The sequence below is a fragment of the Anguilla anguilla genome, chromosome 8 (assembly GCF_013347855.1).
Source record: "Anguilla anguilla isolate fAngAng1 chromosome 8, fAngAng1.pri, whole genome shotgun sequence".
In the NCBI taxonomy this organism is placed as follows: domain Eukaryota; kingdom Metazoa; phylum Chordata; class Actinopteri; order Anguilliformes; family Anguillidae; genus Anguilla; species Anguilla anguilla.
The window spans coordinates 8,434,284-8,451,097 of NC_049208.1; the positions used below are offsets into that span (position 1 = coordinate 8,434,284).

The following is a 16,814-nucleotide window of genomic DNA, read 5'->3' on the forward strand; positions in this document are numbered from 1 at the left end:
ACTTCACACTTCCACACAGGCAGTTTGCATCAGTGTAACAGAATCATCTGTGAATTCATTTTGTGGAGTTTAAAATAATGAAAACCATGCTGGTCTGTGTCTGGCTAGTCAGCAGTTTGATTCACATGATCTCAGGTGAGTTGATCATTTTCTCTGTCCTATTGATGCTTTCAAAGAGCTTCACTCAAACCTTAAATATATGCTTGCAGTTACAGCTGTGTGTCTATGTGCTATCTTTAGTCCTATAGAAGTAAAGACAGAACAATGCACAGACTTCTAGGTATCATTCTCAACAGCTAAGCCTGCTGTCATTTTCTTGTGTAAAATAAGTGTAGTGTTTAATATAGAGATAAAGCAATGTGTCCTAAGTCCTTTGTGTGCTTGTAAGTATAAATTATTAGATTGTGATAGCAATTTTGATTCAAGAGCCTGTACATAAACTGTGCATGAATTATGAAGGTGCACTTCACTGATTTGAACCTGAAGTGCTTGGTTCTTTGGAAAAGGAAATTTTAATGTTTCAAAAATGTGTCTCTTTACAAGCTCCAACTACCTAATGAATGAATTATGATTTATACTTATTTCAAACATATTCATATTACATTTATATAACATTTTGGAGACACTATTGTGCAGATTGGCGTGCATGCCTATTTCCCTGACCATTGTGCTATACTTCCACCAGGTCTTAATGGACCACAATGGAAATAAGCCCTTGGCTTTATAGTGTTTTATTCCTTCTGGTGATTTTTGGTATTTGAGGCATTTCTGGTCAGAGCAGCCACATGTTTTTTAACTGATCTAACAAATCATTTTAATGAATCAATCACTCAATCAATCACCATACAGGACACTCATAATAAGTCACTCTCTGTTGCAGGCTGTTCTCTATCTGCACCCAAAGAGGTCACTGGATACACAAGAGGCTCCGTGGTCTTGCCTTGCTACTGCACTGAGGGACAGCCAACACCGAACACTGGCAGATGGATTTTTAATCTAAGTCATTCCAGTATCATACTTTGGTCGTATCCTAATACAGTGAACAACCGATACAAAGACCGGGTGTTTATTTCTGCCACCCCTGGAAACTTGTCTCTCCGTCTTTCAGATCTCACTCTGCAAGATGGGGGTACATACAGGTGCAAAGTATCTCCAGATAGTTTTAAAGACATCACTCTCACAGTGAAAGGTAAATTTGACAATATTTGCCAATAACATGTCAAGAATGGAGTGCAACTGTAAGGGTTCTATGAGTTGTGTGTAACCATCCAGTAAAGGTATTTGTTTCATTCCACTAAAATGTGGATGTACAAATCACAGTTCTGGAATGAAGTACATTGCAGTACTTCTGGGCCAAAATTGAGTTCAGGCGTGTTTATATCTCCTAATCCCACCCCCTAATCTCACCTCTCTCTGCAGGCTGTGTTCTGTCTGATTCTGAACCCATACACATCACTGGGTTCACAGGAGGCTCAGTCGTCCTGCCCTGTGCCTGTACTGATGTGCAGAGCAAACCTGAACGGGTCAGATGGACTGCACACACAGGAGGCCAAAGCACTGTTATATTTCCTCCCAGTGTCAAGGATCGCTACAACGACAGAGTGCAGGTGTTGGACTCAGTTTCCCCCGGAAACCTGTCTCTCCGTCTCTCAGATCTCACTCTGTCAGATGGGGGACCATACAGGTGTGAAGCAGATGGGAATTACAGGGACATCAAACTAACAGTGAAAGGTACATTTGACCGCATTTGCCCACAGCATGTCAAGGACGGGGTGACACAAGGGCTCTATGAGTTTTATGTAACTTTACAGTAAATGAATTTGTTTCATTGCACTAACATGCACAATAGAAATCACCATTATGTTATGAGTCACATTACTTCTGCACCAAAGTTGAACGGAAGTTTAATCTCAAGTTTGCACAGTGAGTTTTGATAAGAGATACCTTTTTAAAACTTAAATATCAATTTTCAGTTTTTCAATAGATTATTTTGATACATTAATTTCATGCAGCATTTATTGATAATAGGACAGAATCAAGTACAACATCCCTTCTGCAATGTTTATTCCTTCATGTCTTGTTTTAAAGGGTTGTCTTTAGCAACAACTAACCAATGTGTTGTAACTGGAATTCATTACTCATATCCCTCAAATTCTAATCATTACCAGCGTAATTATTCTCATTATAATGATTGCCCATACAGCCTTGTAAGTTGTGAACCATATAACCTAAATCCATTGAACTGTATTTGAAATAATAACAAATAAAATATGTTGATATTATGTTAGAGATGATTTCATATCATTTTCTAATGCCTGGCATCCATGTTCAGATGTTCATATTTTGTTCAAACAAGTCCATATTTGCAGATTACTGCAACAGGCAGAGTGCAGGTGTTGAACTTCGTCTCCCTTGGAAACCTGTCTTTCCACTGTCATATCACTGTGTCAGAAAGTACAGGTGTGGAGAAGACAGACAAAACAAAGACATCAGTCTCACTGTAAAAGAGGCAGTAGCAGAGGTGTGGGAGGGACTAAGTGAGACATCCAATCAGGTGTGCTTATATTTCCTAATCCCACCCCCATCTTCCCCTCCCTCTCTTTCTCTCTCTCTCACAGAAGGCTGTGTTCTGTCTGATTCTGAACCTATACACATCACTGGGTTCACAGGAGACTCAGTCGTCCTGCCCTGTGCCTGTATTGATGTGCAGAGGAAACCCAAACAGGTCAAATGGACTGCACATCCAGGAGGCCAAAGGACTGTTATATTTCCTCCGAGTGTCAATGATCGCTACAAACACAGAGTGCAGGTGTTGGACTCCATTTCTCCTGGAAACCTGTCTCTCCGTCTCTCAGATCTCACTCTGTCAGATGAGGGAGATTACAGGTGTGAAGCAGATGGGAATTACAGAGACATCAGTCTCACAGTGAAAGGTACATTTATCTATAAAACTATAATGAGTTGTGTGAAATATTCAAATGATAACATTATATAAGCTCTCATAGATTGATGCCCCATTGGCTGCAGGTGAACTGGGTGGGTGGGACATATTTGACGATGGTTTTTTATTATTTAAGATGCTCTGTTAAGGAGACAACAACAACATGGTTCTCTCAAATTTAGCTACCAGATGAAAAGTTCTTTCATTATCTCAGAGAAATATAAGCAAGGTTTATTTCAGCTGTGGAACACACAGTGTTCCCACAATTTCAAAACACCTTGACACAGAGGTGCCTCTGTACTGAAAGTCCAAGCTCACAGTGACTGCAGTGATAGCTCTCTGGACTACGCTCCCATGATCTGTTATACTATAGATATCTTTTCTTCATATGTTTTCCCTCTCTGCTTTTGAGTCACCAGTACTGCTGATGGAGTTATGCTTTACTGCCTGCAGTCTGACCTATAGAGGGTGCTGGTGCTGATGCTAATGTCCTCTATCAGTGTGCTCACCTGCATTACCTGCATCATCTGCATTACCGCTCACTGATGACAGACTGAGGCCTGCTTGCACCTGGTGTGCTGCTGGCAGTAACTACGGCAGCAGCAACCCTAAATACCCAATGTGTACCACCAGGGGCGCCTTACGTGTGGGCGGAGTTTAAGACAATTCCAAGGGCCCTGACCGAAAGAGGCCCTCAAAAAACTGTGCAGTAACTGTACAGTGATAGGGTGGCCCGGGATCGTGGGTCCCCAAAATCCCTGGCGGTGACCCTGTGCACCAGCACTGTACCAGAGCCTTATTTTATGGTGCAAAATGTCGGCAAACAGTTCTAATGGAATCGGAGTAAATGGCACATGTTGTGTACATGAACGTACATAAAATGATATTTTTCCAAAGTTGCTATTTTCATCCTCGTTTTTTGACGTTTGCGTTGGGTGTGTGGAACCACAGCAGGATTGGTCTTCTGCGGTGTTAATTTTTTCAAACACTGCACAGTGATATTTCAGCTCAGTCTGGCACTAAGAACCTGGTCTTACCCACAACCTGAAACGTGTGCCAGCAATACCGCAGGACCGCTATAATGGCCAGTTGTTAAAAACAATAAACATTTCCTTGCTGTGCTTCTGCAGAGATTGACAAAGGTTTTATTTTGTAGAAGCCAAAACCCGGTCTCCAACCATAACCGAGCACGTATCCACAAATGGAAGCAAGCCAACCTCCAAAACGGAGATCTCTGAAGACCTGAAAAAGTCCATCTTGTACGCGACCATTGCTGCTGTTGTTGCTGCGGTCACAGTGTGTGGGGCTGTGTTATGTTACCGCAGAGTTAGATCCAGGAAAAATGCACATGTGGAATCCAGAGAAGAACAAGAGATGGGGACCGGGGAGCAGGAGGAGGAAGAGAAAGCTGATTCAGTGACATATTCTACTGTTGTTTATAGTATAACAGTGGAAAAATACAAACATCCAAAATCGAAGTGAAGACTCCACAGAATATGTTGCCTTTAAACTTGGAATGTCATCAAATTTATAGAAATACACCTCGTACACACACGCACGCATTCACACAAACACACACACACACACACACAAACACATTCACATATGCACATACACACACCATCTGTAGCAAAGAGAGAAGTTTGTAGCAAAGAGATCATTTATATTATTGTAAACAATGTGTTTGTGAATTTATTTTGTGAATCATGTAAAGTATATAGGATCAGGATGAAATTCTATATTTTTTTGTATTCTGCATCACAGTACTTCTATGTGCTCTGCATTACAGCATGATGTTAGTTTAACTTGCAAAAGTCTCTGATTATTAATAATCGTAATGATAAAATTTTGTATTAAAAATGTATGTGTATTGATACTGTAGTATTTCTTTATATTATTGCATGTGCAACAATGGAATGGAATTATGGTATGAGCATGGATAACTAGCTTATTTAATGTATGAAATTGTTTAAATAATATATCTGTGGAGACAGAAAATCGCTAATACCAATGCATTTGTTCCATTTTTATTTCAGAAGGTATACTAGCTAGTTTGCTTATTAGCTGGACGAGTAGGCTACCCAAGTTGGTTAGCAAGCTACCAGCAAATAAGCTTGTGATAGAGATTGTTTGCTGACAAGCTCACTATATTGTTCCAGAAATGCACATACTAAGGTTAATCAAGGAAACAGTTTTCCTATGATAATGTGAGGCCAGCACATCCTCAGATTATGAAGTGTGGGGCTTTATTTATGAAAAAAGTGCACAAACATTGACACACAAGCAGCTTCGTAACTTACCATTAAGTGAGTTGTGGTAATGTCTAAATCAATGAGGAAAGCTTTTACAAAGCAAATAGCCTACTATACATACCAATGTGGTGTGTGCTTATAATAAATGCCAGTGAGGTGGCTGTTTCTTTTCCATTAATCACTTGAAGCGTGCCAAAGATGATACTATGCCAATGTAGCAAGAAAATTAGCTGAGCACATTTAACATTAAGCCCTTAACTAACTTAAAAAGCCAAACACGTTGATGACTACAATTCATTTCTTTAACAAATATTATAGACCATTTAAAATCCATAAGGCCATCCCAAAGTAGATGGTTTTCAGCTCCATCTAGTGTCCCTAATATCCAAATCTGAAACTCTCTCCAGGACCTCCGTGGGTACCAACCCTCTCGTTGTCTCTTTTGATGGCATTGAGTGAACATATAACAGCGAAAAAGCATGTTGTTTGTTATAGCAAATCAGAGGTGGCATAATTGTTACAGTAGCTAAATTATTTTGGGTACCTAGCATATAATTCCCCCTACAATCGATTCAGACATCATACTATCCCAGTGTGCATTGGGTAAGAGGAAGGATTACACCTGTGGATAGGCAGCCAACATATCACAGGGCACACACACCATTCACTCACACGCTCATACCTATGGGTAATTTAGAGTCTCCAATTAGCCTACCTGCATGTCTTTGGATTGCGGGAGGAAACGGGAGTACCCGGAGGAAACCCATGCAGACACAGAAAGGGGCTGGGATTCGTACCCAGGACCTTTTTGCTGCGAGGGGACAGCGTTTCCCACTGCACCACCGTGCCGCCCCACAAATAAGGTGCACATTTTTAATTGAAAAACTATAATACATTTTTGTTTATTTTAATTTTATTTATTTCTGCTTTTTCATGTGTGCAGTTCGAGGTACTTCCCATTTTAGGATTCACACAAGGGCAGGGAATGTGACTCATACTGCGTGTCATTGAAAACAATTGCATTAGCTTAGATAGTTTTTTGTAGAAGCAAACACTTCACACTTCAATAGAGCGGCAGTTTGGATCAGTGCAACTGAATCTTCTGTGTGAATATTTGGTTGGAAATTTGACACTGAAAACCATGCTGGTGTGTGTCTGGCTGGTCAGCAGTCTGATTCACATGATCTCAGGTGAGTTGATCAATTTCTCTGTCCTATTGATGTTTTCAAAGAGCTTCCCTCAAACCTTAACTATATGCTTGCAGTTACAGCTGTGTGTCTATGTGCTATCTATAGTGCCATAGAGGTAAAGAGAGAATGATGCACCGTCTTCTGGGTATCATTCTCAACAGCTAAGCCTGCTCTCATTTTCTTGTGTTAAATTGAGTGTAGTTTTCAATATAGGGAGAATACACTGTGTTCCCTTGTGGGCTTGTAAGTATCAATTATTAGATTGTGACTGCATTTAAAGAGCCTGTACATAAAACTGTGCATGACTGAAAACAGTGTACTTGACTGATTTGAACCTGAAATGATTGTTTCTTTGGAAATGTATGTCAGGATTCTGCTCAGTTTCTGTTTTTCCTTTTATTGGCCGCCAGATGGCGGCACTTCAGTTTTGTGTTTCAGTTCGTTCTCTTTGGTGTTTAATTGTATTATTGTTTTCAATTATTCAATCATTGTTTTTGCTCGTGTCTCGATCTCCCTTCCCTCTCTGGTGTGATTGTGAATTGTGCCCTCCTGTGTCTTGTTAGCCTTCTGTCTATTTAAGTTCTTTGCTTCCCTGACTCGGGTGCTGGTTCCTTGAGTTTCTACCCATGCGTTTCTCCCCGTGTGTGTGTTTCGGCTCATATATCTGCCTGTGTACTTCCTGTTTGTTTCTGCTTGTGTTCTGCCTCGTTGCGTATCTCTGTTATTCAAGTTTTTCGAGTTCCCTCCTTTTTTTCTTAGTTTTCGTTAAATGCCCCTCGTGGACTTTTGTTTGTTCTGTTTTCCTTTTTTTTTTTAAAGTAAAATCTTTGTTTAAACTTTCCTTTTGAGCTCAGTGTTTTTGTGACTCTCAGCTCTTGGGTTCTTACTCCAAACCCTAACAGTATAGTGCAAAATATCAAATTTATATTACAAAATATATATTTACCCCAGCGGGCATTTAAATCCGAAAAGGGGTTAAACTCATGCCCCTAACTCCATGACAAAACCCTGAAATTCATGGAAAAACTTCTGATTTAGAGTAAAGAAGCACATTTTTTAAACTTTGAACTCATATCTATGAACACTATTTAATCTGTTCTGGATAAAGATATTTATCTAGTATGGAAGGAGTACTGTTTCTATACTAATTGTAAATAGTTGTGAACAAAATGCATTTTAACTCATTAAAAACCCAAAGTGCCAACTACCTAATGAACAAATGGTGATTTGTACTTCTTTCAAACATGTTTATATTACATTTATATGACATTTTGGAGACATTATTGTCCAGAATGGTATACATTCCTATTTCCCTGACCATTGTGCTATACTGCCACCAGGTCTTAACGGACCACAATGGAAATTAGCCCTTGGCTTTATAGTGTTTTATTCCGTCAAATTCTTTTGGTATTTAAGGCACCTCTGCTCAGAGTGGCCACATGTATTTTTAAATGATCTTCAAAGAAAAGAAAGAATTTCAATGAATCAATCCCCATACAGAAGACTCATAAGTCACTCTCTGTTGCAGGCTGTTCTCTATCTGCACCCAAAGAGGTCACTGGGTACACGAGAGGCTCCGTGGTCCTGCCTTGCTATTGCACTGAGGGACAGCCAACACTGAAATCTGCCAGATGGCTTATCAATCCAAGTCCTTCCAGTATCACACTTTGGTCGTATCCTAATACAGTGGGCGACCGATACAAAGACCGGGTGAATATTTCTGCCACCCCAGGAAACGTGTCTCTCCATCTCTCAGATCTCACTCTGTCAGATGGGGGAACATACAGGTGTGAAGCAGATGGGCACTACAGAGACATCAGTCTCACAGTTATACATAGATTTGACCAGTTGTGTTTAAAAGTTTAATTGGGCTGTGGGAAATGTCTTCAAATGACAACATTCTATGGGTGGGACATATTTGGCTGTGGTGCTATAGGTGAATTGAGATTATCTGGGCCTTTCCCAGTTATTTTTACGCACAATAAACATGCAAAAATGAGTTTTACTTCCAAAATAATCTCAGACATCAGCATAGCGTTAAGATAAGAGCATGAACCCTGAGCCGACCAGAGGAGGATGGGTTTCCCCCTTGAGCCTGGTTCCTTCCGAAGTATCTGCCACAGGGAGTTTTTTCTTGCCACTGTTGCTTTAGGCTTGCTTCTGTAGGGGTTTAGACCAGGGTTGTCTGTAAAGTGAATTGTGACAATTGTTGTGAAATGCGCTATGTAATGAAATTTCATTGATTGATTGATTGATTGATTGAACTGGGTTGGTCGTCATTTGAGGTGTGAATGTGTGCCTCTGTGTGTGGAGGTGGGTCTGCATGTGTGTGTGTGTGTGTGTGTGTGTGTCAGAGGGAGTATCAATCCCCCTCCCTCCTCCTCTCTTTCACTAGATAAAATATGCAACTTTCTTTCATTAGTCAGTTTTGGAAACTTGGAAGTTTTGTAACTGTTAGTTGGAATTGGGCATTTCAGTCCCTCATCTAGGTCTGGTGGTCTACACGTCAACTGTGTTATTTTTGAAATATTCTGAGAGAAGCAGCATTCTGACGGTGGAGTCTTGTGAGTGTTTACTCTGCATGTTTCCATGTGGGTCTGGAGTGAGCTGGTGTCCTGTCCAGGGTTCACCCCTGCCCTGCTTGGCTGAGCTCAGCCTAACACCTCTATAGGGTAGGAGCTCAAAACAAATCTGTGCTCCATGCTCATTCAGGTTCATGCTGCTCCACAATGATTTTCCTCTGAAAAATGAACTCCTGTGTCAGCACTTTGAGACTCTGGATACTTCAGCTGCATGTCTGTTCTTTATTCCTCGTGTTGTCTTCATATTATGTAGCAAACCCATCTCCACAGGGTCAAATATGACTGTACCTCCTGTGATAAAGACTCTTCATTGAATTTTGAAGCCCAAGTCAATATTTTTCATGTAGAAAGAACCTGTCACTCATCAATAAATCGCTGAATAACTGTTTTCCTAGTTCAGTTTATCTTTTTCTGTAACAGACACGTACGGTTTCACGTTGATTATTATTTTCATCATAACAGCTGGGTGACTCAGAAGACAATCTCTGTACCCTGATGGCCTATCGCTTTTATAAAAAAACATTCTTAAAACATTTTTTTTTTTTCAAATGGTTGTGTCACACCAGAAAAAGTATAAAATATTAGCATGCCTGTTGGGATAGGGACACTACTGAGGGACAGTTGCCGGGGGAACCTTTCCCGTGAGACAGTAGGCCCCTTTGATCTGTGGAATTATTTATTTGCGCTGCTCTCTCTCCCATTGGAAAGAGGCGCCCAAGGTACACAGATATCCACCGATCCTGGAAATTAATCAATATTACAGCTTTAAAGAGCGGGGACAAATCTCAAAATCTTGCACTGGCTCAGAAGTCATTTTGCACAAGTTGCAGATTGATTCATTTCCTTGTGTATTTCTGAATCTCCCTGTTTGTGTCTGCGGAACATTTCGTTTGCATTTCAGAGAGCAAGATAACATCTCCCTGTGTGTGTGTGTGTGCAATTTTTTTTTATTGCAAATAAATCTGTATATTTATTTTTGACAGCATCAAAATAATGCAAAAGCTGCATTACACATTTTTCCCATGATGATACTTCACCTCGACAGCCACTACACAACTTTGCTATCATTCTAAATGAGATTCCTTCAAAATCCAGGAAATCAGGGCACCACACAAAAGAATGAATTTTATTGTGCTTCATTCGAGTCAATTATTTTTTTGTCACAACTATTTTTCCACAAAAGTAGAAAGGAGATTGATAATAATAAAAAAAATAATACAAACATTTTTCTTTTGAATCTGTCAGTATGCAGATTATATCTACCCCAATAAAATAGCTTTTAAAAAAAAGAAGAAATACATTTATGGATGAGATAACGGGAAGTGAAAATTTAACGTTTTCAATATGCGTGCACACAGTACCCTGGAAAATGCCGAAGGCCTATCCGCTAAATCAAAAATGCATGAACAAGTCCAAGGTTGCAGCACACCACAGGATGGGCAGATAAGTCTCACGTTGAGAGTGTGCCAGATTACATCAACATATACATCTCCAGGATAAAAAAATAAAAAAATAAATCCAGTCCCTAACTATTTCGCCGTAAAGCATTATCACAAATGTACACGGGGAGAACAGCTGACTTGCGAATTAGTCCTCCTGCTTTCTGGAATTCCGGGTGACGATCAGCAGAAAGTCATTTTTGAGAGCGGAGAACGTTAATGAAGACCAATGTTTACACAAACAGAACTTGGTCCTGAGCAGCATAACATAACAGGCAAGATTACACCCCCCCCCCCACCCCCCCCGCCAGAGTACATTCCTACAGGTTCTGTGGAAACTGTGGACCAGATGCCGTAGACAGTATCTGTGTGCTGTTAAACATTTGTCATTACCTGTGGCCAGGTGCCCAGTCCCATCCTGAAAGGAGCCTGAGGTTTTAGTTCTAGCCCAGCGCTAAGACGCCTGATTCTACCTATCAAGGTCTTGATTGAAAAATTGAACTATGTCGTAGTGCCACGCCGAAAAAAAAAAAGCCTGCATCCACACTGGCTCTTTTTGGAAAAGATTTGGGCCTTCTGAGTCCCTCCTTGTACCTCTACGCTCGGCCAAAGGCCCCCCATTAAAGCTGCATAAATAAGTAAACACCCAGGGGATTCTGGGTAATGGCCAGTCAGGCTAACACATGGCACCATTCTAACCCTTTTATATATATATATTCCTTGATGAAATTGTAACCATTTTACCAATAAATCACTTGCACTGTTCAGTACTACAGAGAGATTATGTGCAAGCGATCATTTATTTAGCTCTAAATCTAATTTAACAGTATTTTTTTCAAATAAACATCATTAATTAATTCAATTTCATTAAACTGAAAGCTGGCCTCTGTAGAACTTTCGTGGTACTCAACAGCATTGCAGTGACCTTTGACCTGGGGAATTCTGAACCAAAGGCAATTAAGACCAGCCACTGCGTGTAATACTGGAGGTTAGGAGTGTTGGGTCATGCGTGTGGGCCAGAGGGTAAAGAGAAGGCAGGCCTGTTTGTAAAGCACAGGCCGGCCGCAGGAAGGAAACGCTCAGGAAAATGTGTAATTAAAGCTTCTGTGGGCTCAGCAAGCATTCGGCCCGGGGTTCGAGTCCACTGTTAATGACATCATCCCCATGACATCATCCGTTCACTAAAGGCTGAAAGTCAGGATCTGACCCCTGCAATGCGCTGCTTAGCCATTCTTACACTCACTGGTCTCCATTTTTTTAAATTAATTTTATTATATTTTTTTTTAAAAGGTCATGTCAAAGTGTTACTCCCCTGAAACCTCGTGATAAATGTGGTGTCTTTGGAGGAGGCCTCCTTGAAGAATCTAGATGAGGGGAGGCAAACTCTTTTTCGAAATGCACCGGAAAAATGCACCAGCAGACACTGCAGCCCTCAGGAGTCTGACACCTGTGGTGTCCGTGATGAAGATATTTTAACGGTTGGAGATAGTACCACTGTGACAGTCCTCCTCTCATAGTGTCTCTCTTCAGTCCAGAATTGTGGCTAAGTGGTGCTTGGTCTTGGATACTGAATCTCACACTGTGACAGATTTCTTGGTTTGGTAATTATCTCCTACCTCAGACACGGGCTTGTGTGTATAAGAAATTTGAGATAAGCACATAAGTGTTGTGTCAAAGCACAGGGGGCAATTTAAGAGAAAATATTCTTACATCTCTTGTGTATGCTTATGAGTACTAAAATAGATTTTATACATTTGTGGAGTCAGTAGGATAGGACACCAACCCCATTTTTCCGACTATTTAAATTTTTATAGCTGCCTATTAAGTTATATCAGTCTGACATTAACACGTTAACACTTTACATTTCTGTGATTAAAAGGTAAATGGGCAGTAACACTGCCATTTTCATGTAAGCACATTTTTTTCCCAACCAATTACTCAAAGCTTCTCTCACCTGCCCTTTCATTTCTGTGTCCCCACCCCCCACCACCCACCACCAGAGGTGGGTAACCCGGCTTCAAAGAGTAAAAAGACTGACCACGTACTTGCTGCACCACCATGCACTAAACCAGCTGATTCTAATTAGCATAACTCTTCAGCATGACAGGAGAACTAATTATTGTAATCAGCTGGTTTAGTGCATGTTGGTGGAGCAAATGCATGGTCAGTCTTTTAACTCTTTTTAAGCCGGGTTACCCACCTCTGCCCACCACACACCACCCATCTCTCTTTGCAGTGGATAAAAAGGAGGTTCTGAAAATACAGCTCTGGTAAAAAATTAAGAGACCTCCTCATGTTTTTCTGAAGAAGAATCGAGGTTACTTCACCAAATATTGATTGTTGGACCCTTCCTAAGCAACGACATAGTTTTTTTTTTTTTTTTCGTTCATTACCGGTATAAACTTGTTTCGTCTGCATTATCACATTACATAACAACACTGTGTATTTTTAGTATGTTGGCCAGTTGCCATTTTCTGCAAATAATGGAAATATTTTTCTTTGGAATTAAAAATCAAATGTGGTCAATAGAATATCAAAATATAGATTTTACATGGACACATACCCATAAATTGTGAAACTGCACATTTTATGTGGTTTCTTCATTTTTTTTTCCCAGAACTGTAGCTAGTTTTAGGAGGGCTTCAAATTTAAAAACTCCTTTCCAGGCAAAACCACAATTGACAGGAAACAGGGCTGCAAAAAATGATGGATGGAATGTCCCATAACAGTGACCCCCTCACGTGAGCCTACGGTCTATACCAGGGCTATATTGTCTGCCTCAGATAATTATTTAATTATCACAATGTATTCTGATAATGTTCTAATTTGAAGGCATCTACAAATATATCTGCAGGTCGCAAGGACTGGATTTTGCCTCCAACCTCCCAGTCCCCCCTCCCATTCTCCTTGGGTGGGGCGAAAAGGGCCATAACTGAATGGCAATTGGCTAATTGTGTCAGCAGCACAGTCATTATGACAGAGGGGTTGTTTTGAGTCCTAGGGGTACGAAAACAGCAAAGTTCCAGGTCCGAAACGAACTTGCACATCTGGCCTTGTGATTGACTGCACCAAAACACTCGTCAGCTTTTTTTCTTTTTTTTTAATCGCATTTGATTCCTCTGTGCCCCCATCAGTTCTAAACCCTTCCCCAATCTCTGATAGCCACCTTTATTGTTTTATTAATTCATGAAGCTTCGCATTGGCGAGCCTCCTAATGGTTACTGTGTGCATGCAGCAGCGACTATGGAGAGGCCTCATTGACCCTGTTTAGAAAAAGAGAGGAAAATAAGTTGTTAAAAGTGGTCTCTCCCTTTCCTTCTCTCCCTCTCTATGTAGCTCTCTCTCCCGCTCTCTCTGTCTTTCCCTCTCTCTCTGTCTCTTTCCCTCTCTCTCTCTCCTGCTCTTTGTCTCTTTTCATATCTCTCTCTCTTTCTCTCTCTCTGATTTAATCTGAGCCAGGTTTCTGTGTTCTCTGCTCTCTTTTTACAGCTGGTCTCCGTCCAATCGGTGCGCAGTGTCCTCAGATCACCTGTCGTGGCCCATCTCCAGTGTTCCCTGCCTATGGTGCCCGCCTGCTCGCCCCCCGCCCCCCCCCCCCCCCCACCCCATTATCACTGTCAATTTACCTAAGGGTGGCAGTTAATTCAATATGGCCGACTTCCTCAGAGCCGGCTCTCCCAGGATTGCCAACATTAAACTGATTGAGCGTTTATCGGCATCTATTGTTAACCTTTGTTTTTTTTTGTTTTTTTTGGAGATAACTCCTTGTGGGTAGGATAAAACGCAGCATATTCATAAGGATTAGCTTGAAGGGCTGTGGGACTGTGAAACGTTCGCACTGTTCATATATGCAGTTCCGATATTTATGGCGGTGAAGAGCAATGAGGCGGGCGGGGTGAACTGAACATTGCGGGGAATTGGGCTCGTTACCGTGTCATGTGACGGTTTTAAGTTTTTAATCCCGAGTGGGATGCCGCTCGTCCTTTAGCTTTGCGCCGAACCTGAATCTGATTGGCTAAATCGTCCCACTCTTTAAACTGATAGCATGTAAATGTGTAAGTCGTGCAGATCAGGCTGTGCAAGAGCATCGGTTGAACGAATTAATAATGAGTGTGACGTAGGAGACTCAGTGGGATGAATGCCTACTGCGCTATGGTCTTTGTTTCGTTTGTCCTTTAACTCGACTTTCGTAGAAAGCCCTTAATCTTTAAATGTTGTTTTTAACATTCAAATCAAATTAGAGAAGTCGCAGGTTAATGGTTGTTAATGGTAAGCGACATGCCTTTTTTAACTACAAGTTTCTCAATGCACAACCAGATCATATAAAAGGACATAGCATTATGTATTTGGTTGTAACCTCCACATACAGCTGATTCAGTTATTTTCACAAATTTTGTGGTATTGATTTGGATTTTAATTTTTATTTTTTGCTCGTAAGATAAATAAAATTAAATAAATTTTTTTAAAAATTTAAATTAAAAACTTGGAACAGTATAATTATAATTACTGCTTCATATCATAGTAGTATTTTCTCTGGACCTTTATTTATTTTTAAATATGTTTTTACCATTAAAATCCTAATATGGTTTGTATAGGGTTAAAAACAAATTATCACAGTGTCACTATCATAAGTAAGCCACAGACTTTAACTTTCTCACCTTTGTTTGCTGCTCCTTAACTACGTGAAGTGACCTGAAAGTTCAATTAGCTCAGTTTAATTGGCAATGCAGCTAATCAAAGATACTGTAAGCTTTAATGAGATATGAGCTCTGAGATTTGTTTGTCTTTGCTGTGCTACACTTGCTTGACTTTATTGATTAATTCCAGCTCGCTTCGCTGAGAACTGATAATTGGCTTTTTTTTTTTTTTTAGAGAGAAATGTAATTCCTCATCAGGTCGCACTCAAATTAAAATACAATTACAGTAAGGTAATTAAGTTCTATTAATTGAAATAAAAAATAATTATCATGGTTTTAGCGGTTAGTGGAGGATGGCATGCAGTCTTTACAACACAACTGCGGCATTTTAATGTAGAAAAAGGTTGAGGTTAACAGAGGTTGTACCTAACTATCAGCTGCAGATTTATGCTCATAATTTCTTCTCCTGTCGTACAAAAATGCAACAGACAATGACCAACATCAAGGACTACCCTATATGTCAGCTATGACCCACCCAGGTGGGATATAAGGTGTGCGTCATCAATTTTGAGATATACAAGGAATAAAAAAAACTGGGAAAAGTGGGTGAAAAGGTGATATGATTTGATACACCTTTTCTTATAAGTGTAAGAAATGGGAAAGAGAACCAATATTGGCTCGGACGCACAGAGAGGATGATAACTTTGCTTCTTGTCTGTCCTCAAAAAAAACGTATTTATGAAGCAGACAATGAGAATCATGCTAATACGTTTTAGCTGAATTAGCCCTTCTTCTCAGACACTGTCTCTGTGAGCTGGGGTTAACATATGCGTGACTGCGATTGCTATCTGTCACATGCTTTTCTGGCAGTAGTGCATCTTACTTATTTCACGCACTTACAGGAGCTAGAGTAAATCGAATAACATGCTTTGGTCGTTTCTCAGCTCAGCACCCTTACTATACGTTTTTTGGAGAAATATACCAGATTCGTCTTTAGAAAAAAAAAGGTTTTGAGGTGTAAAAAAAAAAACAATCAGTGCAGATTCAGAAAATATTCAGAAAGTATTTTTAACCAATCAGAAAACCTGTGAAATACTGACGAGCCATCAACTTGCTCATTCACTGTGTGAAAAGCATGCTTTGGACCAGTGGAAATCAACCCTGTTCCTGGAGGTCTTCCATCCTGTAGGTTTTTATTTCAGTCCTAATTTGGCACACCCTTTGAGACGTGAGATCACAAATATGTGATTAGAATGTTCTTAACTGCACATTCTAATGCTGATGTCACAATCACTCCTGGTAATTGAAAGCGATAGAATTCTAGAACACTGCCTTCAAATTTTGGAGAAAAAAAAAAAATTCCAAAAAACTATGAATCAAAGGGTTAAGCACCCTCAAGATCACAGGACTGAGGTAAGTGTCAGGGGCGCAAATGCGTGTATACTACCCGGTTTTCATCGTCCAGACAGCAAGCTGCAGTTATTCACAATTTAAGTCCCCGGTTGCTTCACACAATTGTATTTACAAATCTCTCATTACAACACAAGGCCTCTTGCCAATTACCCCGATAAGTGGCAAATTAAACAGTTACGGTTATCTTTTTTTTTTGTTTGGTTATTCTCGCTCCAGTGAAAAAACAAACTGTCAGCTGGCAATTCGCACCAAGAAAGCCCCTGAGGAGGCAACATCAACACAAGAAACGTTTTTCCTTTTTTTTTTTTTCGTTTGCTGCTATCATTTTCATTTTCCTAGGTGCAGCTGCATCTTTTGTTT

The 16,814-nt window shown here is 40.3% G+C and overlaps 1 protein-coding gene across 1 annotated transcript in view; it reads left to right on the forward strand.

Moving 5' to 3' along the window:
• The window catches only part of LOC118233915 (hemicentin-1-like), a 70,333-nt gene extending 61,823 nt beyond the window's left edge, over window positions 1-8,510 (forward strand). The window contains exons 8-10 of the mRNA XM_035430030.1: window positions 1,420-1,731; window positions 2,619-2,725; window positions 8,407-8,510. Coding sequence (XP_035285921.1) covers window positions 1,420-1,731; window positions 2,619-2,725; window positions 8,407-8,418 — 431 coding nt within the window. The 3' untranslated portion in view covers window positions 8,419-8,510. The remainder of the gene's footprint in view (window positions 1-1,419; window positions 1,732-2,618; window positions 2,726-8,406) is intronic.
• Window positions 8,511-16,814: the final 8,304 nt, after the last annotated feature.